Raw genomic sequence first — 24,856 nt, forward strand, 5'->3', positions numbered from 1 at the left:
CATCAGCTGCTCTTCCCTTATCCACCAGTGCTGTAACTCCGTTAGACAAAATTTGTCCTTAGTGAAGCCATGTTGGCTGTCACCAATCACCTCCTTTTTTTCCATGCCCTAGTATAGTTTTCAGGAGGAAAAAAACACTGACCTGTGCCCATGCTTTGAAAAGGAACTTGTTTTATTTGTATTCAAGTAGATTCTCTCTCCCTGTCAACAAAGGTGGGTTATTTGGCACATACCTGAGAATTTTTTAATTAAAAGCCTGTGTTTACTGTAGCACTGATCACAATTATATTCATTCTGTATCCAACTATGAAACTTCAGACATACAGTAGTCAAACATAGAAACAAATTTAAAGTTACCTAAAGAATTTTTCCAATGATGGAAGAAATTATTGCTGTCACCACCTTCATTTTCAATAATAAGATTCAACGGGAATCACCTCAGACCATGATTTACAACAATTATCTTGTTATCTTTAGGAGTATACAACAGTAAACATTAAGATCACAAACAATAAATTTCTTTTAAAATCACAGTGAGAAACTAAAAGCTCAGTTAGCCATTAAGAAGTTATACAACATTACTTACAAGCTAATGTGAACAGCAGAGGCATGCATAATTTGTGCAAGTTTATATAAATTACCCTGGACAAATTTTCTGTGAAATCTACATAAACCTTATGTTATGAAGCACTTCCATGCATCCGAATATATTATCATCAGCTCTTACTCAGGCAGTTGTAAACTCCATGCATTAATGTTCTTTATCAGAATTTAATAGCTTTAACTCTTCTGGTTTTAAGGACAATCATTATGCTGCTTGTATTCAGGCAATGCAATTTTTCCCTACATATTGTACACAGCAGGAGAGGGTTCAATTCAATGGACACTGATGTTTATTTTTCAGAGAAGACATTTGCAAGAAAAAAAAAAAGCTAGATTTAATCAGTTATTTCAACAATGGGTTGAACCCAAAAATTCTGTTGGCAACCCTGACCTGATCTCATGAAATCACCAACTGACAAATTACAACAGAAAACATTCTTGTCATAACCATGAAATTAAAAAGTGTATAATAATGAAGAAAAAAATCAAATATGCCTCACTCTAGGTGGCAAAAAAATTCCATTAAGGTCATATATATTTTCAGTCCTTTCAGATATATAGTTGACTGTCAGAAAGCCTAAAATACGAAAAAAAAAATAAAAATCCTAAATGTCAGATATTCTAGGTACAATGAGAAAAATATGCTGTTGACATAGATAATCAGACCAATAACCACTTCCACCTAGAATTCAAGATGAAATATTGTTTCAATAAGAATTTGACTAGTATCTTGGCCAGTATCACACACTTTTTAAATGGTTGGAAAGACTACTGACATAAACCACTATATTAGCAGCTTATTTTCCTCTAATTTTATTTCCCTTCACAGATTTTCAGTAATACTTGCTCTTTTAGATCTGCCAGAGTAACATGTGGAGTGTGACAGCTACAGTGTATTGTAGTGATTGTGTAGTGGCAACACACCACTTAATCAAGGGAAACAGGACCCCAAGACAGAGAGAATAGGGTTAGGTTCTCACTTGATGAAAATTGCAAAGACATTTTCAATGTTTATACAATACAGACCAAAATTCTACTTTCATGGTGCCTCCCTGAAGATTTCCACAGAGAGATCTATACTTTTCCCTCGGAAGACAAAGCACAAACACATCCTCAAAGAATGTTAACCTCTGATTCTCAGGATCCTATGTACTTGAAACATGATGTTTTCACTATAAAGCTATATTAAATTTTCCACAGACTGTTTGGAGACATTTTGTTTGCCAAAAATAACCCTTAAATTTAAGATGAACTGAAATTTTTAAAAATCCGCCACAGTAAGTTATATCACTAGCACATTGCACACACATATTCAAGATCCTTAATTAAGCTGACTACTCATTTAGGTTGAATAATTGAGATCTCCTATGCGTCCATTGCTGATCCAAGATACAAAGCAGTAGCATTCTATAAAAAAATAGATTAAATATGTACCCAAATATTTTGTCAAATGCTTCAGAACTGGTATCTGTCTTCACATATAAACTATACTGAACTTATTCCAAATCTGTATGTGTTAAAAGATAAAATCTTGAGTATCATTAAACACAGAGATCTGATTCTGACTTCAAGCTTCTTTTGGGTCAGTGATAATTGTACCAATTTTTCTATGTGTCTGCAGGAATTAAACTTAAGAAAAGCTAGGCCCTAATGGTGTTATTTTACACATGTGTAAATCTTGACTGTTTGTTCAGTTTTATGCTTTTTTTTTGCAAAAAATACTCTATCTAATGATGAAATAATTTTAACTACTGATCTGGATTATATCATTTTAAGTGCATCTATTCACATCCTGCCCCATCAGAAGTAAGCAACCTGTAAAATGTTATTTAACACAGAAATATGAAAGCTATTTAAAGAGGACACCCTGTAGCTTTTATGAGATTAATGTAAACGTAATGGCTCTATCACAAAACAGAAATGGTCAGAGTATATATGTGAATTGTCATGACTAAAACTCCTTGTAATTCTCCATCTACAGATCTGTATAAGGAGGTTAAGTGATAGACCATGATAATGATCTTTAATGAGTCTATCTATGTACTAGCCTGACATCCCATGAAACAAATTCTGGACTTGAACATTTCACCTCTTTAAATAGCTCTCCTCACTGTAACAACTTATTAAAATGCTAATCTTGGGTGATGAGGACTCAGATATGAGTTAAGTAACATAGCTTATTTTATCACTGATGTTCACTGATGGTCAAATGACTCGATACTACACCAGGGCCACCCAACACCATCATGCTCTACTTACCCAACCCCTTACAGGCACCTCTCATATAGTAGGAGCTGACTTTGGTATTCACAAAGTCAATTTTTAGGAGTATTTACCAAGAAAAACAAAAAACACAACACAGAAAAATCTTGCCAAAGTTCTGAGACTTCTTTAACATGATATGATACTTGGCTGACTTTTCCTTCTTGCCTGGAAGCAGTTCAACCAGAATAGAGAATTTAATCCTCCACAACATGTATTTTAATGACTCATTGTTTTCCTATTTCTTTCTAGTTTCCGCAAAGCTTAATGGACTTGAGCATGATTATTAAAACACTGCAAACAAAAAAAACCCCCTTTACTTTTCTCAAAAAAAAAGAAGTATATGACAAAAACAATTTAGCTGCAACCAGAACATTCTAAAATTAGAGTCCGTTGTGTTAAGGATGGTAACAAAGTGTCTAAACCATATGCTGGTGTAATCTATAAAAGCTGGATACAAAGCTTATGTCATTGTAACTTACTGTTTCAGAAACCAGAATCACTGCTATTGTACATGAACGTGGTATTAATCAAATAATTTTAGATTTTAATTTGCATATAGCACTGGATCAGTAAAATATTTGTCTGTCAGAAGTACTTAAGTTTTATCTTTGTATGTCAAGAACATGCCAGTTCCAAATACTACATATAACTAAATGGAGCATCTTTGGTTTTAAATAACTCTTTACTCTCAACTTACTCCATTTATTCACTTAGAAGATGCAAATCAGAAGAGAAGCAGGGTTTTTTAATACGTATAGATATTTTTCAGATTGCACAGTCCACCAGCTGCCAGAAAAAGACTTAATAGATTTTGTCTTTTTTTTTTTTCTCCAAGAGTAAACCCAAACACACCCTAAGATAAAGCCTAAATCCGTAATTATTTATGTGGATTTTATCCAGATTTACACTTCTTTAATGCAGAACACAATTATCACTTGCATAACGGAGTTTAGATACCAGTAAAACTTCCCCCATCAATTGAACTATCTCCCTCATCAGCTAGCACAGAATAAATTGCAACTGTTTATTTAGACCCAGCCATGGGTGGAAAGCAGAAACACTTAACTGTTTTTCAAAGAGAAAAGTAGGCAGGGCACAGTAATTCCTGGGTACCAACAGCAGGCGCAGTGCTCATTTCCAGCCCGCAGGATGCTGGGCCACAGTGTTCAAAACCAAGTGCCGTCCCCATCGTGACCAGGCATCGCCCTGTGCAGGGACCCTGCCCTCTGAACCACTGGCAATGCCCCAGACTTTGTAACAGGAGCTCCATTCTTTTAACTTTCAATTATTTGCAGTGAAGAGGCAGATCCCTGAAAAAGGGGGAACCCTAAACTATCTTTTGGATAGTTCCATAATTGGCTTTTACAAATAAGAAAATGAAAGGAATTCGATGAACAAATCACAAATTCTGTTTGGGAATGTCATATTATTAAGTCCACCATACTATCCAAAAGTTCTTAGCAAGTACTACTCCCTTCAAATCTCTGGGCATGCCAAAAATTATGTTTAATTGCACAAAATTTCTGCCAGCAAATAACTTCTGAAATGTACTTCTAAGATAATAACCTTTACTCCACATAAGGATGAGAAGCACTGTTAATCCACAGGGATTTTGACTCAACTAAATAATATTTTACTCAAATCCAAAAAAATCCTTCAGTGCAGGCATGTGGAGAGAAACCTCCATCAGCTTTGGAGGCAGACTGGCTCCAAACTTTAGCTTTTGTTAATAAAGGTGATAAAGGGGAAACCCTTCTCCATACAACAATCATCAGTAAGCATATGTTCTCCCACTACACACAACCAAGTTCACAACGACAAAACCCAACAAAACAAGCAAAAAGATGACTGCGTTATTTAACACAAGGAGGAAAACACAGTCCTGTGATAAAATTTCAAAACATTTTCTATATCAGAAATCTAGCTAATGTAAATTTGCATTAATTTAGTTGAAATAAACAATGTCAGATTAGTTCTTACATTTGTTGTGTCTCTTGGTTAATGTCACATGTAAGAATGCTCACCTGCTGCTTATGAAGATGTCTGAATAAACATTGCTAAATGGGTCAAAAATAAAAAATACTCTGTCCTAAGTAGAGATTAGAAAGGAAGAATGGCAGGAGACTCCTGGGATCTCTTTTAGCTATTTTTAATTCCTAAACTCCTAATAAAATTTCGCAAAACTTAGAAAACATGGAAGTTCATTGATCCAATCTAAGACCAACAACATATTTTACAAGTGCTTGTAATTTATTAGTCCTGACATAATCTTTTCTTGGAGACAGGTTAAACTATTAATCCACTGCTATGATAAACCAAGGCCAGATCTGCCAGCAGTTGCGACACAGCGGTACGTAAGACACCATGGTACTCGCTATAGCTGAAGCTCAAGTATCTCAAGTATCTCAGAATTGACTGAATTTACTGCCGTTCAATGCAACTGTTGCACATGCAGTGGCATGAGAAACAAAAAGAGTTTTAGCTTTCTATCAGTCAGGCTCTAAAAAGGTGGAGAGGATTATCCTGCATGTGGCTGAAATTCAGTCCAGCTCTCTTTTAGACAAGGGGCAAAGAAAGTATTTTCCTTATGCTAATAATCTTACAGTTTCATACAAAATTGCTGAGGGAAATGAAAAGTCAACACAGAAATCTTATCAACTTCTGCAGACACAGGAAAGGGTTGTTTCTTACAAGGGAATAGAAGCTGAATAACCAAAGCAAAGAACTGGGAGAGCACAGAGGTACAATACAGAAAAGAAAAACTGGCACTGACGAAAGTGAACAAAAAATTAGGAGAGGTGACAACAAAGGAAAGAAAACAGGAAAGCGATTATGAATAAATGGAAATGTGATATGAAACAGGTAAGAAGCAATCAGCTGAAAAAAAACCTATAAAATCCCTTTTTGGGATGTAATTAGCAGTTAGACAAATCCAATACAGGATATGAGTACTTGGTAGCGATGCCAAAGAAAAAGCTCCTGTCTGTCCCAGCAAAGCACAAGCTGATTGTGTTTTACTGGGGCAGACAAATGAACTCATTCTTAACTGCTCCTCAAGCCAGACTGACGCTGTACCAACATGTTAGTACAGCACCAAGCTACACTAACAACCTTCTTGCTTGGATGCTTTCTGATGGTAAACACTGCTCAAAACAAAGCTTAGCTCTACAACTTTCAGTTTGTGGTCTCACAGTTGCTGCCTCTAAGCACACGCAGGAGGCTTCTGGGACTGCCTTTAAGACATAAACACGCCTGCAGTCCTGGTGCTGTAGAAAAAAGCACACACAACACTATGAAGCATTGAGAGCACTGTCTTAGGCACTCAATTCCTGGTACTCAATCACAGAGTTGCACATGGATCAACCAGATAGAGTTTAGGGGACAAGAATGTCCAAAAGGCTAAAGGATCTATGGGGAGGACTGAAACAGTCTGATTAACTTCATCTGTGGATCTTTTTCTTGCCTTACTGCTACACTGCAAGTCATCACAAGTGGTTCTCTGCTATTTTTCTGGGTTTCTATCCTATGCATATCAACTGTACATCAGTTACCGCAGAGCAAGATCCCAGTCCTTGCCCTGAGTGGCCAGGTCAGTGTCAGAGTCCCTGTGTTGCCTGGTGGCTTCTGCAAAAAGGAACAATGCATCTCCTTCCCTCCCTCCAAGGTCCCTACATCCTACTCAGTTGTTCGTTTTTAAGAAAGCGCACCATGGGGTTTAAGCACACACCCCCAGTAGATTGTTTCTTTCTCTGGGGAGAAAGAGCCATCGGGTTCCTCCACATTTTCACTTTCTGCACGTAACTGCTTAATACTGAATGCTAAGTAAGAATGCCCTGAAATACCTGTGGATAAAGGAGAAAATTTCTGAGCCACTGGTACTTGAGAATCCTTTATTCAAAAACATTAATGCATTTTTTATAGTATTATCTGGAGACAGTCAATTGACATATGAAATATACCAAACAAAATATACTATTCCCCTTTTAATTTTATTTGTCTTTATATGCATCATTTCCTGCCTTTAATTCCATGCCCTCTCAGAAAGAGAATCTCACAAATATATCCTCCCCTTTACTTTCCTGTAATAATATCACAGCAGTTTTCTCTGGCTATTCGCAATCTCTTTGTTCCCTTCACAGCTTTTGCTAGTCATAGAATGAAGAAATGTGTAAAAATAGGCCACAAGAAACCAGACACACTTGATTTGCACAGCAAAAGTAGAGCTCTTTAGCACCTGGCATTCTCAAGAGTGTTAATGAAGCTGGCAAGATAAGGCATGCTTTGACCCAAAATAAAAAGCTTAGCCCTCAAAAGAAGGGGAAAGATAAATTTGAACTAACACAAAAATTTCTGTGGACTCACGGCTTCCTTTGATTCCTTGCAAGGTGTGACCCTAGACATCTGGACAAGTGCGACGTGGACAAGAAGGAAGGATTGGGTTTCCTTTTGAAGGCAAAGACGGTGAGCCAGGATCAGGCTGCACAGCATGAGACACAGCACGTCTCTGGGATGGGGCTACACGGACTCTGATCTCTGCAAGACCACTCACACAGGTGGGACATGCAGGAAGAGGACAAGTAACACACAAGAAAACATTAATTTTAGTCTGCTAAAATCCCTGAGGTCAAGACACACATGTACTTGGTGCCTGCAATCCCAGAAATGCTAGAAGGACTAGTGGCTGGGTGTTAGTTCAGAAAAAAAAAAAAAAAGAGAAGCCAGCAAGCTGACAGTCTGCACTTGAAAGGCTTTTTTTCAGGAGCAACAAATAATTTCTTTAGGATAAATAAATTATTTGTGTTAAATTATAGATTTGATAAGGCACACTTAAAACTGAAAACACATCACAGAATTTATGTTAAATTTTGCTATCTCAGATGTTCCAAAGAGATGTAAGTGGCAGTTTCCCAAGTAGGAAATGCTACAATACAAAGAGAACAGAAATTTATCAAGTAATGGGTTTTTTTTAAGAGAATACTTTAGGAGGAGGAATAAAATCTGGGCATTTTATTTTCATCATTTTTGAAAGCCAAACAGCTAGAATGATAATTTTAAGATAGTATCTTTACCAGGTTACTGAAATCCTAGTCTACTGAGTTAGTCAAAATGTATAATTAACAGAAAACCAGATACTCCTACACACATACAAATAATTCAATCTTAATGCTGTAAATCTTCCTGCCTCTTCAATTCAATAAATCTTTTGTTGTTTTCATTCAGCATGGATTTCACCCAATTATAGCCACTCTGCTCAATAATATTTACTCTGCAACCTCTTCTGAATCGAGATGGTATCACAATTCTGTCTTTTATGAAAAATTCTGAACAATTATTTCAGCAACATTACATATAAAATGGAGCAGAAAATAAGTCTTTTGACTTCAAAACCTGCATACGAAATTATCAAGACACACCTAGAAAGAGAAAAAAAAAAAAAAAAACAAACAGAAGAGTTTCTCTGTGAAAACAATCTTGTTGTGGACCAGTAGGATTCCCACGCTGTACAGGCCATGGAAACAACACCCTGGACAGGCTGTAGGAGACTGGAGTGCATGTCCCAGTCTGGTACTGGTAACTGTCCAGATGAAAAATGTCTGTCCATGGATCAGGGTATGAGCAGGGAGAGATGCTCCAGAGAAAGTGGTGCAAAACAATAAGCTCATTCCATAACCAGCTTAGTCATACTTATAGCTATAGTTACAACCAAATATAAAAATAGGTTTACATAGGCTAGTAAATCAAACTTTGTTTGGTTAACTTGGAAATTGAAGAAATTAAAATTGTCGTCCCTTACCAACATGTGCCATCCATAAATTCTGTCTTATATTCAGATGTTTAGAAATAATTTACATTTATATATTAATATATCATTTATTTCTAGGTTTAGAAATAATTTACATTTTCAACTGTTCCTGAAAACATATGAAGCCAAATAACTCCAAAGTAATTATTTCTCCGATATCCTTAAAAAACAGCTACTGTAGCAAACAACATGTACATCTTTTAGGATCGCACCTTGAGAGAACCATGGAAACCAGTAAACAAGACATCCTTCTGATTCTGCTGCACTTAGATCCAAAAGATACAGAAAAATCATCTAAAACATTTTTTTTTGTCAATGAAGTGGACATCAGGCAATGAAACAAAGAAAAAAAAAAATCTCCAAACACCAGTTCATTAAAATAGAGAAGGAATGACAGAAAAGGTTCAAGTAGTTTCAGTGGCCTTGGACTCCCTGGGAACTCTGTCCAAGATCTGATTTAAATACTCAAAGTGTTTACTCTGAAGATATGTTCCACAGTGTGACAAAACCTTGACTGCAAAAAGATACGGCTTATCCTGAACTCCAAGGGAAAGACTGTCAACTCAGACATAGCCCAGGAGATTGAGATATAAATGGAGTAACAGCAACAGTGTGAAATATTGTGAACAGTGTGAAATACAGTGTGAAATATTACACTCATTACAAAGCAATATGCTTCAAAGCCTATCCTTTTATCAAGCCTCATCTATAATTTGACAACAAATGGTCTTCTATGAGGATACTATTTCCTTTTGAAGAGACTGTATATTACAAGATCAATTTTCACTAAAATTCTGACATTAATACGTTGCTATGAACATCAGATTGTTCATAAGATATTCAAAACAAATTTCTTCAGTGAAGTCTGTTCTTAAAGTAAATTGCCAAACCATTGTATATGGAATGGAAAACATATCAATTTAATTTGGATAAATAAACTTGTCTGGAAGGAAACCAGAATGTTTAGCTGTTAAAAATTTTATAAATATAAATTTAGCGTAACAGAAAGAGGAGTTCTAAGTAAGGGAGTCACTGAAGTGTGAGAAGTCTGTTCAAAATGGAGGGTATTACCAATTACTGAAAAGCTCAACTTAAAGAAGTTATTTGAACTGATCTAAAAGAAAAATACCCTTGCGATCACTAAGCTCATTCAAATACTTAGTTTTATATTCATACAAAGTTTTTTATTCATTTAAATCCTTGCTTTATATGATTGGAAATGTAACCAAGTTGCTTCTGTATTTGGAAGGCTGTCCTCATCCAAATCCAATTAGTCCATGGAAGACGGTCCTTTTCCCAAAAGGGACTTATATTGTACCTAATTATTTTGAATAATGCAACAATTAAGATAGACACTGGTACATGAAAGTCCACATATAAGTTATAAATCCATCCTTGTGCCATTAGTCTTAACTTTGTAGTCTATTGGTAGCCTCATTATATAAAGGAAATTATTTGGTGCATGAAAAAGAAGGTCTGTGATGAAGTGCATAAGGACCTACATTACACTGAGGTTGGGGTTTCCCCCCCCCTTTTTTTTTTTTGTTTGTTTGTTTGTTTTAGTCCATCTCTGTATTTACTTTGGGAAACAGCAAGTTTCTTCAGTAAGCATTCCTGACTATTCTTATCAATCTATATTTTGCCTTCTTTTTTTTTAAAAAAAAAATCAAGCATTTATTTCATGTTCTTTCATCTCTTTTTCCTGTGTTCTCACCATTGTAAATGGGAGAAATAGAAAGCCATGGGATTCTGCACACATCTATTTCTCCATTTGTCCTACCTCTATTTTTGACCTTGCTTCACTGTTTCACTGTTTGAAATCCCACATAGCATTTGACACAATCTTAGAGAGCTCTTGAGGCTCATGTTGAAAAACGATTTAAAGAAAATACATTAACTTTTCAGGAATACTAGAACTCTCTGTGAGACACTTCAAACAATTTTTCTTCTGCAGTATCCCTTGTTGGGCTGCCTTGTATCTTACAGCTGCATTGAAGGCTCCCTGCCTTATCTTACTAGATGTGGGCCCTCTAATATCCTAATATTGGTATTGCCATCCAAACCCTCCTGGTTTTGTTACACAGAGACCTATATATATCATGATTGAAACGCACTGATCACATACTTCCACAGGGCATACCCTCTTAAAGAAAAGCACAATTACAGAAAGTCTAGGGATACAGATTTTAATGGACCCTGAGAATAGTCAGCAGAAAGGTACTTAAGATAATACTGATGAAACGGCAATATGGTCCATGGTAGTTTCTTATGTTCAATTTAGACCTCCAGTCAAGTTTTACATCTCCTCCTCAGAGTTTTTCCTCTCTAATGCTTGAGATCAGCTCCTTGTCACTAAGGAAGGAGTGGTTTTAGAAGAGAAACGTGGGCACAGATGCAGTAGGGTCAAGAAGACTCAGTTATACTCATGGTCCAATTGCTACAGCCAGACAAATTGATAATTAGAAACAAGATACACGTTTATTGAAGGGGGTAATCAACTCTATAACAACTGAAACAAATGGATCCAGAAACATAAGATCACAAGACTAGGCTACAATTTTCCAAATCCCATTTACGTTACTGTAGGTCTTTAAAAAGACAAAACACTTCTTCTCATTATAATCCAGTTCAAGCAGGAACTAGTTAATATAAATTCTGTAATCTGCACTATGGAGGTCCCCCAAAGACACACTGGTGCAGGATCAGGCACCTTGTCTGGAAAGCTGAATCAGAAAGCAGGTTCCTGAGGGATCTGACCATTTCCAGCAGCTCCAGGAGGAGCTATGTGGATTAGAAGGATCTGGCCATCAGGCTAAACAACACTGGGAATCTCACTCACAGGAAGTAACCGAAAATCATCACCATAGCTCCATTTTGGCTAAAATACTAGTTCAAAGTTTCAGCATTTAAGAGTCCTGGGGTATGTACATTGCTCTCTGCTCATAATATGACTTTTGATCTGCTGTTTAGCTCAATGGCATTATCCTTTCTAACATTTCATCAGAATTTTTGAGGATAGTATGATCCACTCGTCTTTTTTTTTTTTGTAAAGCAAGAAATGAAATCTTATTCATTTGATAACCTGTTTGATATATAAAAATACATTCCATTTTTGTCCTCAGTCACAGCAACCATCCCCGGTATACTTGAATCATTCCTCCTGCTGACTATGCTTTATGGCTTTATTTCTTTTTTTAATTCAGTAACTTACACTACTTCTGTACGTGGCCTCTGGTTTTACTTCCCTACACACTACCTCAGTGGTGTCAAGCCAGTGAAAGCTGTTAAAAAAAAAAACAACACAAAAGCAAAAAAAGCTACTACCAGTGAAAGGACCATGCCTTAGGGCATGTATATCCTTTAAGGACCTGGGAAAGGTAGGTGACCCGACTCCACGATGGAACAGCACACTGATGAGAGAAACATTACTAAAAAACCCCACAGCTCCCAACTGCTGGATACAATGGTCCTGGCCTAGAAGGAGCAGAGAAGGTGAGACGCATTTCTCCTGATGAGAAGCTAGTGGACTAGGAGCTAGCTAGAAGCCAGATTTGGGAGCAGTGGGAGCTGTGAGCCCTCGAAACACTTCCAACCATTCGGGTTTGAGCATGAAGATTGGGGCAAGACACAAACGCATACCAATTCTCCCCCTTCCTTTCTACCCTTCCTCGGCCACCCTCCCAAACATCTCTAGGGGATAAGCCAGTAAGCCCTGTGTGACCTGCACCCACTGCTCAGACCACAGAGTTCTTGCCCAAGAACAAAACTAGCTCAAGGGCGCTGAGCAGAGACTGGGATTCCTCCAGTAGTTTATTTCTGGCTAAATTACAAGGTTCTACTTGTTCCATCTGTAAAACAAACTCTAACAGGAGTTGCTGTGGCAATCGTTGTCTACCTGGCAGGTGGCAAGGACACACTACAGACTGGTTTACAAAACTGGGCCAAATCATTCTGAAATCTACTGTACTTATATCAGCAGTTACATATGTCATCAGTTCTCGCCTTACTTTCCTGCTCAAAATTTACAGTAAACCTAAGAAATCACGGGCAATGACCATGCACTACATAATTTGCACTGCTCTGCATGCAGTTCCATGTTATAGACACAGAATATACCGAAGTTCAAAGGCCAACAAGAATAATCAATTGTTGAAATAGAAAGTTTAAATTTTTAAATAAACCTAGATCCTGCACAACACAGAAGAAAATTACTTGCGATCAAAGGGAAAAAAGAAAACTACAGTAAATTTTTCAAGCTCTGTCTTACATTTTGGTACGTAATTACATTAACCGATCACAGTTCCCAGTCTTCCAAATTGTTTCCTACCACACAGCAAGACTGAGCATATGACATTCTATTCCTCGCAACCCTTCGGAGAAAAACAGATAAATAATAGCAACAGATTAACATATCAATATTCATTTGGTTGTAACCCAGCATAAAAGTCATTAATGTAAAGTGTTTTTTCTATGGACATGAGAAATAATTCTTAATTTAGCAGAAACTGCAAAAGGGAACATAAGATTATGAGAATCTGCCAAACAACATGCATTTAAAGTGTGGGCAGTAAAGATTTCATTGTCTTTGCCATCCTGATTACACCTCTATGATGTTTTATCCATGTTAAAATGCCTGCTAGCATATGAAACAGGTTAATGTTATTCACATTCAAATGACAAATACACAGGGCTACAATACATGCTTGTGTCCCTTTTGCTTCTATTAAGTAACATGTGATAAAAATAGAACAAGTCATTGCATGCTGCTGCCAGTTTTGTAGGTTTTTAAGTCTTTTGATTTACTGCCTTTTCTTGGTTCTGCTTTTATCTCTCTAAATATGCTTTCCCCTAACTTGAGAATTATTCTGCCACCATTTGATTTATGAAAATCAAAATTACTAAATGACTTCCCAAACCAAAATAAATAAGTAAACAAACAGAATATTCATTGAGCAGGCTAGTATTTAATAGAAACACTTGCAGCTGAAAAAACAAGATTGCTGACCTCAATCACTCTGATCTAATTAAAGAAAATGGGTTAGAAAAGCAATTTTACCACAAATCAACTAATATCTTTGTGTTTAGAACGACCTGTTTTGCTTATTCTACAATAAAATGCATGTTTCTTAAGATCTTTACAGTCACAATTACAATAAAAATAAATGCTTTTACACATACTTGAAAAACATTTTATTTAAAAACAACTGCCTAGTGTTGAATATGTATATTTTAAAGGATAAGCCTATCATATTAGAAGATTTTCAATATTAAAAAAAAACAAACCAAACCTCACTGTGAAAGCACAGACAAACCATCACACACACATATCTCTGCATAATTATAGAGGAATACAGGAACTCTGACTTGAAGCCTAGCAACAGTATCCAAGTATTAGTTAGTCTGCTAATCAACTACCAAAAACTCGCACACCAGCTCAATGTGTTTCATTTTGCTAAAGCAAAAAGCAAACAAAAATAAAACAAAAGAATCCTATTACTTCTAGCTTCAGAGCTGCTGAAGGACAAGATGTACAATATAAAACAAACCTTGTTCACTTGAAGAAGAACAACCCATGTCATTTAATCCATCTGAAAATTCATCTCACCACAAAGAACCAAGGCAAAAGAGAGATTTAAACATAGGATATCCAAGTCAAAGGACTATCAGTTTGTAACATCCTTAATATTTGCATATCTGTATCTAATGAAAGCTTCAATATTCTTATATATATGATTGGGTTTTGTACCTCCATCCTATAGAAGCCATAGTAAATTCTGTACAGCAAACGCTTCCTAAATCTGCTGTGCTCATTTACTCACAGACAGCTGCAGGCTGGATGAAAACAATCAGGGATTAACTTTTCTATTCATCACATCTTTTAATCCATTACTTTCTCTTAGTTTGCAATAAATAAATGCATAAAGTTAAATAAATGATAAATGTGCTATAGCTAGTTAAAAAAAAAAGTTCAAAAAGGGATATTATTATTATTTTTTAATGATGTGTAACTGCTAGACATCGGGAGTATATGTAATGTCTTCCTCAATGCAGAAAAGAAGGTGAAACAACAGTCACTGAGCTGCAATAGACATCTGGGTTCCAAAGACTCTCAAAATAAGTGATAATTAAAATAAGCTACTTTGATGTTGTTCTAATTCCTCAAAAACCTAATTTAGGGGCATGATAAATTGAAATAATCTGAGAAGCTATACTAAGTATTTCATACTGCTTGTAAAACAAGTTTCTAAGTACCTTATGGTAATAGGTTTTCTTGCTTTATGAAAAATACTCTTTTAATTTGTTTCAAATAGGATTACTTTTTAAATGATACAAAAATTCTCATTCACATTTCAAACATCTGTCAAGAAAACGAAAGGGATTCACTGATGTTCAGAAACTCAGAATAGAAATTAATACAATGAAATCTGGGCCTTGCTTTTAATCTTTTACTCATATCCTTTTTTCCTCTTCTCTGAATCTTTTACCTTTTACGATTGATTGGTTTTATAAAGCTGCATCATCCCCGTCTGAAATAAGACCAATGTGAACTTTCACCGTTGCTGACAGCGAGGTGTCTTTTATTGTGCCTGAACCACAGGAATCATTTGCAAGGTTTTTCTTCTCTGTTTGTTTCTGAAAATGGCAGCACCAGGCCAAAACAAGTTATCTGTGCTAAATACTTTTCACACCAGGGTTTCAATAAACTGGTCACCCAGACACCTGATACAATGTACTACCTGCCATGGAAAGATAAATTGGCAATTGATGGTGGGGAAAGGAGCAAGGTAAGGAAGAATCAACTTGCTGACAGAAGAAGGGACAGCATGTGTGAGAGAACCCACACAGTTCTGAACTTTCAGAGGAAAAGGCCAAATTTTTTAATAGGACAGAACAACCAACAGATATTCATTCTGGTATTGTGGCCAAGGAGAATGTTCTACAAAACTCGTTTGCTGGGAGACACAAGGGCTTACAGACAAAAGGAAACAGAACTGCTTAGTGCAACCTTGCCTGAACGTTTACACACTGCAGATCAATCACGAGAACAGGAGGTTTGAATTGCCAGGCTCCCTTTCATGGATCACCCCTTGTTTCACCATGAGCCTCCACTGTGAAATCATCCAAGAGATGGAGAGCTGCACCCATCCAGAATGAGGATGTGAGAGAAATCAGGCTCCTCCAGACTGAAGAACTGATGTGGAGGGAGGGAAGATTGTTGCTCTGCAAAGACCACTGAGGTACATGATCTTCTGCTGCTCAGAGCTGCCTCAGGATACATCTACCAGCTCTGATCCCTCCTGATGGTTTTAAAACCCTAAATGACCTTATCTGTCTTGAAACACCCTCAGCTTACTCAACGGAGTGGCCTTTATAACACAATTTTATGTAGCTGAGACTTTACTGGCAAAGTCTCCTCTCTTCAGATGACTAGGTAGGGACTCCAATGGCACCTACATCTTCTGGTTTGGATACAATTTTAATCTATTTTGCTTCTGTAAAAGGGAAACACAGACTCTGCCTCTCTGACTAAACATGTATACTCACACCGGCCTTAAGTAGGTGCATTTATCTGGCAAGATGTGGGTGAGATAACCAGACACATCACACCTTAGAAGAACATCCCTCTCTTACAGCCAGATGTCACACTACTCCATGGGTCATTATTTTTTCCTTTTTTGTTTCTAAAACAGGTATTTTTGCATTTTTCTTCTTTTCACAGTTTGAAGTCTTACGATTATTGCATAGAATCTTATTTTATACATGTCTAGTTTTTCATCATTTTAACACATTTGTCTAACATAAGTGCTTTCTAATTAAATAAAAAGGAAGAAAAATCTCTGTGGGATTTAATCTGTAGAACGAAGATTTAGTAGTTCTGCTGCAAATTAGAGTTTTCTACTGCTAGAGGATACCCTGGTCATTTTCCACCTGAGCTGGTTTTCCATCACCTTCTACAATGGGGATAGTCTTAGCACTACAGTCAAAAAAAAAAAAAAAAAAAAAAAAAAAAAAAAAGGCCAAAAAGGCTCCCTTTAAGACATGCAATTCAGCCTCTTCTTAACTGAACGATCCCAGACTTTGCGTGCGGCTTTAAAATGGTGTTCTACTCTAAATGCTGATGAAATATAATTGGCAGGCAAAGGTGGAATAGATAATAAGTGATATACTGAGCACTTAAGCATATATATTTCTTGATGTTGGAGCTCTTGTGGACCAGCACATTGAGATGTAGTGCTTTTGCTGTTGGCACGCTGCCAACTCATCCCTTCACTCCGCAGGCAGCGATACCCTCCTCCTGCGGGGAGGCTGAGCTATGATCTCTGCCACTGAACAAAGCAGCTCATTCACCACAACGCACGGCACAGGACCATGAATCACAAGCACTACATTACTGCTGCTAGATCCTTTTAATTGCAGTTTTGGCAACATTACTTGAAACAGCTTTGTGACTACTGACAAACTGGAAGACACCCACATAATACCTTCTGCATTGAGAGTACAAGTGACTTCCTACTGCAATAGTTTGGGACAACAAAATTATCTAAGAATAATGTTAATTAGCACATGTCAAAACAGATGGACACAGATAGTGTAGTTCCTCACTATGTAAGATTAGAGATTGCAAGCAAATATTATTTTTCATCTTTCAGACACTTCAGTTTGAGAAATGTAAAAACTTGTTTCTGTCACCAGATAAAACCTGCTCACGAAACTACTGTTATGTTCAGCCTCCAATCACTACTACCAATTAAAATTTTCTCACCCTTAAGATGACACACCTAGGAAAGTAGGTAACTTATTTCTGAAAAAAATATTATTTGCCACATATATCATTTAGCTGTATATTAGGCTTTCATTGGAAAATATCTATAGCTAAAGATACTGTGCATAATCACTCAAAGTTAAAAGGTTAGGTCAGAAATCTTCCAAGAGCCATGTGGAGTTTTTTCCCGATGAATCAAGAGCAACATGGAGTTTTTCCCAATGCATCACCACTGTCTCCTTCCAATTAATATTATTGCGAATAATCATGAATACTATTGACAAGCTTACTATTAAATGATTGAACAGCTCATCATCTACCAGCATAAACCTCCATAGAAAAGAGACCCACCCAAAGCTGGACATATTCCAAAGAATTTCCTACAGTTGTAACTTATTAATTATTAAATGAGTCTAAAATACTTACAAAATACAAAATAATTACAGCAATTAAATAAGTCTAAAATAATAATAAAGTTTTATGATCTGGTTCAATATCAAAATTCAATATCTAACCAAAAACACACTTTCTGAGGGACCAAAAATGAAATGTTTCTCAAGAGACTTCATAGTATGATCTGTCTTTCTTATCTTCATGAGGATATTTCTCAAGCTCTTTGCTATTCCTTCCCACTCTGTTGCCTCTCGGCTCTAAGAAGATACATTACTCAAATGATACATGTTGGAATACATCCAAAATTACATGAATATAGCAGATAACCAGACAAGTAAGATAAATAAAAGCCAACTTGTTGAAGTTCAAGTGCTGACATTATTCTGCACATTCACCATCATACTAGCTCTCAGGTTTTCTGCTCCGGATATTGTTCTTTGATTTTTTTATTTTTTTTATTTTTTTTTTTTTTTACACTGAGACATTCCAGAAAGACATTTCAATGACTTCACTTTTTTTTTTTTTTTTTAAGTAATAAATCTTAACGGACCAATGTCCGGCTAAATTAAATTAGCTGGGAGGAAACAATATAACATAATGCTTATTGTTTAAGACAAATCTACTAATTTAAATAGCTTTGCACAAACCACCACCATCTTGCAAAAAAATTAAGCCAATCATGGAAGCATCAGTATTTCTACTTCTCAGTGGAAAAGTGAAGGCATCAAGAAAATTTGGAGAATCTTCCCATACAAAATATTTTCTAAGCATTTTTCTAGAAATCACCAAATCCTACATAAAGACTTCTGAAGTCATCAATAATAGGTTGTGCTTAAAGCCTCAGGCACGTGGCTATCACTTGTCTTCTAGACTGAGTCTCATCCACCTACTTCATAACTACATTTCACTTCTCCCACTCACTGACATAACTTGGAACCCGCACTGGCCAAGGGAAAGAAAAAAAGTGCAGAACTGGTAGAACTGGTCAGTTCAAAACATGATGACATTAACATCAATGTGGTTTTACAAAACCGGTTTAGAGGCTACTGTTTGTAAGTGTACTATAAGTGTTACTTTTACTTTACAGTTACTCATACTGTGTGTATGCATAATTAATACTAGCAAGTCATTCCTTTACTATTTTTTTATTTTATTGTACACAACCATTTTTAAGGGAACAAAATCCACGTAGAGAAACATAAAACATAATACTGTATATTGTACTATATACAGTACATGCCTTGCACTGACTCTACTCACAAGCCAAATTATGAAGAATTAACATGGCAGAAAGTAAGGGAACACTTGACTCTAAACAACCATTTCAACATCTTCACAAAGTTATAAAACCATCAGTCATATGTAAATACAAACAATAAGATGCTCACCCTATTAGGAATATCTGGTTCATTTTTAGTTATTTTTTTTACACCAGATTGTTTGTAAACACAGAAAGATGAAGACTTCTTACATGGAAAGGAATTATCACACTATCTCAGGTAAAAAAAATTCCAAATTCGCTATGAACTTTTATGCAGAAGTTATGACTTTCATGCAAAACTTTTATGCAATGTGTCCTCAGATTTCTCAATGCATACTGCAAGGAGTTAAAAGTATCACAGTGCTACGAGAATTCATGTTACCGTGCAGAATTTTCAGCTACATCCCTGCAGATCATATGCAACCAAGAATGGAAATGGAAAGGATGCCTTAATTCAGACCAATTCTTTCACAGTCTTTAGTTTCATGTGAGCTGGCCTACTTTTCCACATAACTTGGATACTATCAAGTCATAGATTTGCATCACTAAGTTAAATCAGTGTGGACAAATACATAGATCCTCCTGTTTCAAAAGGAATGTCTTTTATCATTCAACTGCAGGTTGTTTCGGTGCAACTTTAATTAAGCTGAATTAAAGCATTTTAATTAATTTTAATTGAACTGTGTTAGAAATCGCTTTTATCATTTGAAAATGGTTTTCATTTTAATGGCAAAACATTCTATGTAAAAAGATCTTTAAAAAGCCTTAAGGTATTTTGTCAAGGGCCCTTAACACCTGTCACTAGACTTCATCCAATGCCACACACCAAGCTTGGTGAGAGGAAACGTTTTATGGATATGGCTAGACACTTTATGCCATCTATTCATTCAATTGTGGAGAAACGTCTTTTTTTATCTTCTTCTGACCAATTATTCCTACTTGAGAGAGCTACTTTAGGCTGATGCCAAGACAGCCTACAAGAGCCAATTTGGCTCTTGCAGGTATGTGGATGTGTATTTAATCTGTTACAAACTGTCTAATTAATTTACACTTACAAAGCATCTATCACTCTTTTGAATTACTTATCAAATTTTCATTTTTCAGAACATATTTTGAAATCCTTTCAGCTTTCTCTCTGTCTTCATTTTTTATAGCAAAATTACTTTTAAAATCTCCCTTAAATGACACTGTCATCAGTCATATCTCGCGTGGAATCAGATTTAATATCTTTGCAAAATCCTGCCTTAAACACGTATAGCTTGTTTTCAGTGTCTGTAAATATTTTGCTTACCAATATCGGCTTCCCTGTGATTCTTGATATATTCAGCAAGCTCAAAATTTCCCGCTATTATAGCCACCTAAAGGATTGCAAAATAGTTACAATTAATACATTGTTATCACTTATTAAGTAGGAAGATATACATGTCACATTACTGACAAACATTATACAAGTATATTTTCATTCCACAAAGTAGAGTAACTGTTTATTACTTCTATTCCACAACTACTACAGGCAATACCTTTCTGAAACAATGCTAAGCAATGAGATCTCAATCTATTTGTAAAAGCAGCACTGCCAGTGCCCCTGTTCCCCATTTACTAAGGATGCTGTGATCGTGGGTGTCTCAGGAGACTGCTAGAAGAGCTGTGGCTTTTCATGCCGTGGCAGTCAAAACCAGCAGTGAACATTAAACACACCATCCCCAAAGCTCTGGGAGCTGTACAGATGTGTGGAGAATGCTACAGGAGCAGGGTAGGTTGAGACACATTGAAGATATTATTTCCCTTTAATTGCTCCTGCTGTGCTACTTACCTGAACAATGAAAACAGGAGCTACAATGAATGCACATGGGATAGCCAGGGAAGAGATACCAAGAACTACAAGTATTCAGGTACCACTAATACATCAAAAAATACTAAAAAAAGTGAAGCTGGTAAAGTTTATGGTTATGTATAGAATTCAAAGTGTTTTAATAAATATAGTTCTAAAATAATAATTTTCTTTTTCATTTATTTCCCGGTTGTTAAACACAGATGTGTAACTATCTATTCCAAACTCTCATCTAAATGCACTTAAAAAAAAAAATCTCCAGTGGATGTAAGGAAAGTGATTTGGTTGTGCCATTGCTGCCTCCTCCCTTTTTCTTCTCCTATTTTTGCCCTGAACATTGAGTAATTGCCTTTTCTGGGTCCATTTTGCAGCTTTATATTACAACAGACACTGTTCTCATAATGGCACTGTGGCTTTCCTAACATAGGTAAAAGGGATAAGGTGGGCTCCCCTTTCTCATAGAAGCTTCTGCATATACAGGGTACAGGCTAAAAAAATAAATCTTATTTAAGGACTTCCCTGGATATAGGGCTGCTGTCAGTCACAAGAAATGATTGAAAACTCAGGGAAGCCTGTTGAGCTGATGACCAAGACAGATTATGGGCTGGTTTGTACCACTCCACAAATCTCAGGGATGAAGAAAAATGTAAAGACTAAAGTGCTGAAATGGTCTCAGGAGGTGTATGAAGTGCAGTTAATGTGAGTAGTATCTTTTAGCGCAATGAGCAGAAGACCTTATTTTTTGCACTCATCACAGGGAATTGAATGGACAATTTTATTTACTATTAACCAGAACAAACTAATATGGAAATCCTCAAAAATGAAGACTTTACACACAAGCGACAAGCTATGGACAGAAGATCTTGACTAATAAGAGTTTCCAAATCTGCTTTAAATGGCAGACACAGAGCAGGCTTAAACCATGAGACACGGCCATTACATCCACTTCCCCTAAAAATAAAATAATTACACTTATTTTCTGCACTCTTCTTTCAGCATCGATTATTTACACTGTCTCCTACTGCCATTAGTGCATCTCATGTCGGGCTCAGAGTGGACTTGCCATACATCCTACTGCAACACTGGAAGAAGCCTCACTGAAACACAGTATTACGACAGTTATTTGCTACAGGCATGGGTGCACTGTCTTCGGAAAAAGACCTCACTGCAATTCTCTGAACTAAAACTAGTGGGACTGTTGAAAGTCAGATTATCATACTCTTATATCCTCTCTGCAGTCCTCCTGGTGACTTCATTTAAGGACTTTCTTTAGACCCAAGACTCCAATTGTATTGGTCCTTATGCTTCGGGCTACAACTCATGAATCCCTTCTCTATGAAGCCCTGGAAATCCCTGCAGAAGGACCCAGATTTAAACAAATTGTTTCAAACACAGTGAAGTCATTTCCAATTTATCTTTTGGTCCTAAGCAAGCAGTAGTTTGTAAAGAGAGACAGACTGATTTAGTTTAGGTTGTAAAGTCTACTGGCTAGTAAAGTACAAGCAAGACTTTTTTAAAAATCACTGTATTTTAAGTATAATAGAGTTATCAGAATAACTCTTTTAGATTACCAAGCAAAGTTTAAAACAAACAAACAAGCATACCATTTATCATGTTTATGCCCTGAATCCAGTTTTTCCCCCAAATATTTCTTTTTTAACACTTTTCAGGTTTCATCTTTTTTTCTTGGCAAACTGTTTCTTGTTTTGTTAAAAATTTCTATCCAACATAGAAGCTAAATACAGTAATTAAGTTTTCTTTTCATTTCAAGTGTATCTATTTCGTGGCAAAAATTCTATTCCATCTTTGTAACAGCACCTAGCAGTTATAGTCAATATGCGTATACTTGTGTTTTAAAATAATCTTCAGTAGGCAGCCATGAGCATGGTATGTGCAGTATAATCATTTTTATCCTTTAAATAATTAACCCACATATAAAGTACCATACTTACTAGTGAAAATCATGTAATTATTTTCTCATTACACTATTAACAGTAAGGAAATGCTTTGCTCTGGGCACTTCTCACTTGTGTTACATCAAACATAGATGGATTATTGGAAGCAAAATGCAGTACTATGAATCAATAACCGGTTCAACTTAATCTCACTTCTGCTTTTAGACCGTAGTTGGAAAAAATAGTGTTTCATCTCAGATAAGACTTCTGCAAGCAATAGTATCTGCAAAGTTCAGGGAGGTCAGAGACAGAGGTACATTGGTGCACTGCCACTTCATCACCAACAGAGGCAATTATCCATCCAAAAATTACTATTTTAACCAGTAGTAAGACAACCTTTACTCCAGGAACTACTCCTGAAAGAAACTGCTTCTCAGCATGAGTAACATATCAGAATCTGGCCCCTAGCCTCCTCTGCACAGCCTCTGAAGTGTAACACGTGAGTCTCCCTGGCAAACAGCACTATGAAAGTAACAGCAGAGCTGTACAAAAGCTTTCTCTCTTAACTTCGCATTCCGCAGCCTGACATGGTTCAGGTTCATAAAAGCAACATTTGTGTGTAGATCAGGGGGGTTCTCTACATTATAAGCAAGAAATAACACCTTTCTTCAACATTACCCCTAATTAGCATGTAAAATTCAAACAGGGAATTCACCAGTGACAGGCAGTTTGCTAGACAGCAACCATGTTACTCAAATGAAAGAATTTTTAATACAGAGTAGGTTTTAAAACTCAAGTATAAACATGCTGTTGAAGTGATAAACACATTTTATTACTTGAAAAGATATTGCCAGATAGCTAAGAGACAGCTTGACAGAGAATTGTTCCTGCACTAGATTCAGCAAGCTCAAGGTACCATTTCTCTCCATTTAATTTACTTCAATTCGCTAAAAACAGTATGTAAAATTCTAACAGCAAAAATGAAGGGAAAATATGTTAAGATCTAAAGAAAGCAAGAAGTTTAAAAGTACAAATATTTCTTGGCATAACATCAATGTACTTCACTTGAATTTGATGGGTAAAGAGTGTGGGAGAGTGAAGTCAGAGAAAAAAATGGAAAGATACAAAATTATACTCATTCAATTTTCACAGTTGCAAACTACAACGCACAGCAACCACAGCCTCTTTCTCATCAAAATGGATCTTGAACCCAAGTTATAGCGCGTTCAAATAAAACTATAAGCATGAATGCATTAGGACAATTGAATGGTTTTTGCAGGATCCAGGGCTTGAACCAAATTAAGGTGGTGCAAAGTCTCCCCTCTGTTAAGGTGAAAACTAAATTGGAACTGAAGCTCTATATTTGTACTAAGTTTCTTTGTACTTTAACAAAAAAAAACCCCAACTAATATATAGTATCTTTGCAGAAAATACTGGAGTTTTATTCTCTACACGCTTCAAAACTTACATGGCTTTAAATAGCCATATTTTGCTTTTCAGGATGTTCTGTAGTCAAGTGCCAGATTTCCAACTGAGAGGTTATGGCAGGAAAGAAGGTTTTGTTTGGGGTTTTTTTTGATCACAAGACATCTCTTCTTGGCAGTTGAAAAGTAGCACAGCCAGCAAAACTACAGTGAAAGTTTTCTTCCAATTCCAGTAGGAACTGGATTCCAGTCATCAAAATGCATCACATGCATGTTTACAGACATGAAATATTACCATGAAAGGCTGGAGGTAGCACTTTACAGCTAGAGGCTATCTACAGACTCTGCTGAAGCTTCAGAAATTGTGGCTCTTTATAAACTGCATATACAGCAGTCTTACTGTAATTCTGGTTCTTTCATTCCTGCAGAAAATGTCCTTTTGCCACAGACAAGACATATCTTACATTAAAAATCTGCATGTCCTTAGTCACATTATTCTGTCAACCTGGTAAAACCTGTTTATGCATCTTCTAAAAAAAAAAAAAAAAAAAATTAAAAAAATCACTCATCTACAGTTGCCCTAAAACCTGCTTTCCTGCCCCCCCCCCCCCCCCCCC

At 36.4% G+C, this 24,856-nt stretch overlaps 1 protein-coding gene across 8 annotated transcripts in view; it reads right to left on the minus strand.

The window, feature by feature from the left end:
• The window catches only part of SHANK2 (SH3 and multiple ankyrin repeat domains 2), a 362,604-nt gene that overhangs the window by 254,725 nt on the left and 83,023 nt on the right, over positions 1-24,856 (minus strand). For all 8 annotated transcript variants that reach the window (XM_026850798.1, XM_026850802.1, XM_026850804.1 and 5 more), the window contains one exon: positions 20,381-20,447. In XM_026850798.1, coding sequence (XP_026706599.1) covers positions 20,381-20,447 — 67 coding nt within the window. The remainder of the gene's footprint in view (positions 1-20,380; positions 20,448-24,856) is intronic.

Source organism: Athene cunicularia, assembly GCF_003259725.1.
Source record: "Athene cunicularia isolate RWA chromosome 5 unlocalized genomic scaffold, athCun1 chr5_part3, whole genome shotgun sequence".
In the NCBI taxonomy this organism is placed as follows: Eukaryota; Metazoa; Chordata; class Aves; order Strigiformes; family Strigidae; genus Athene; species Athene cunicularia.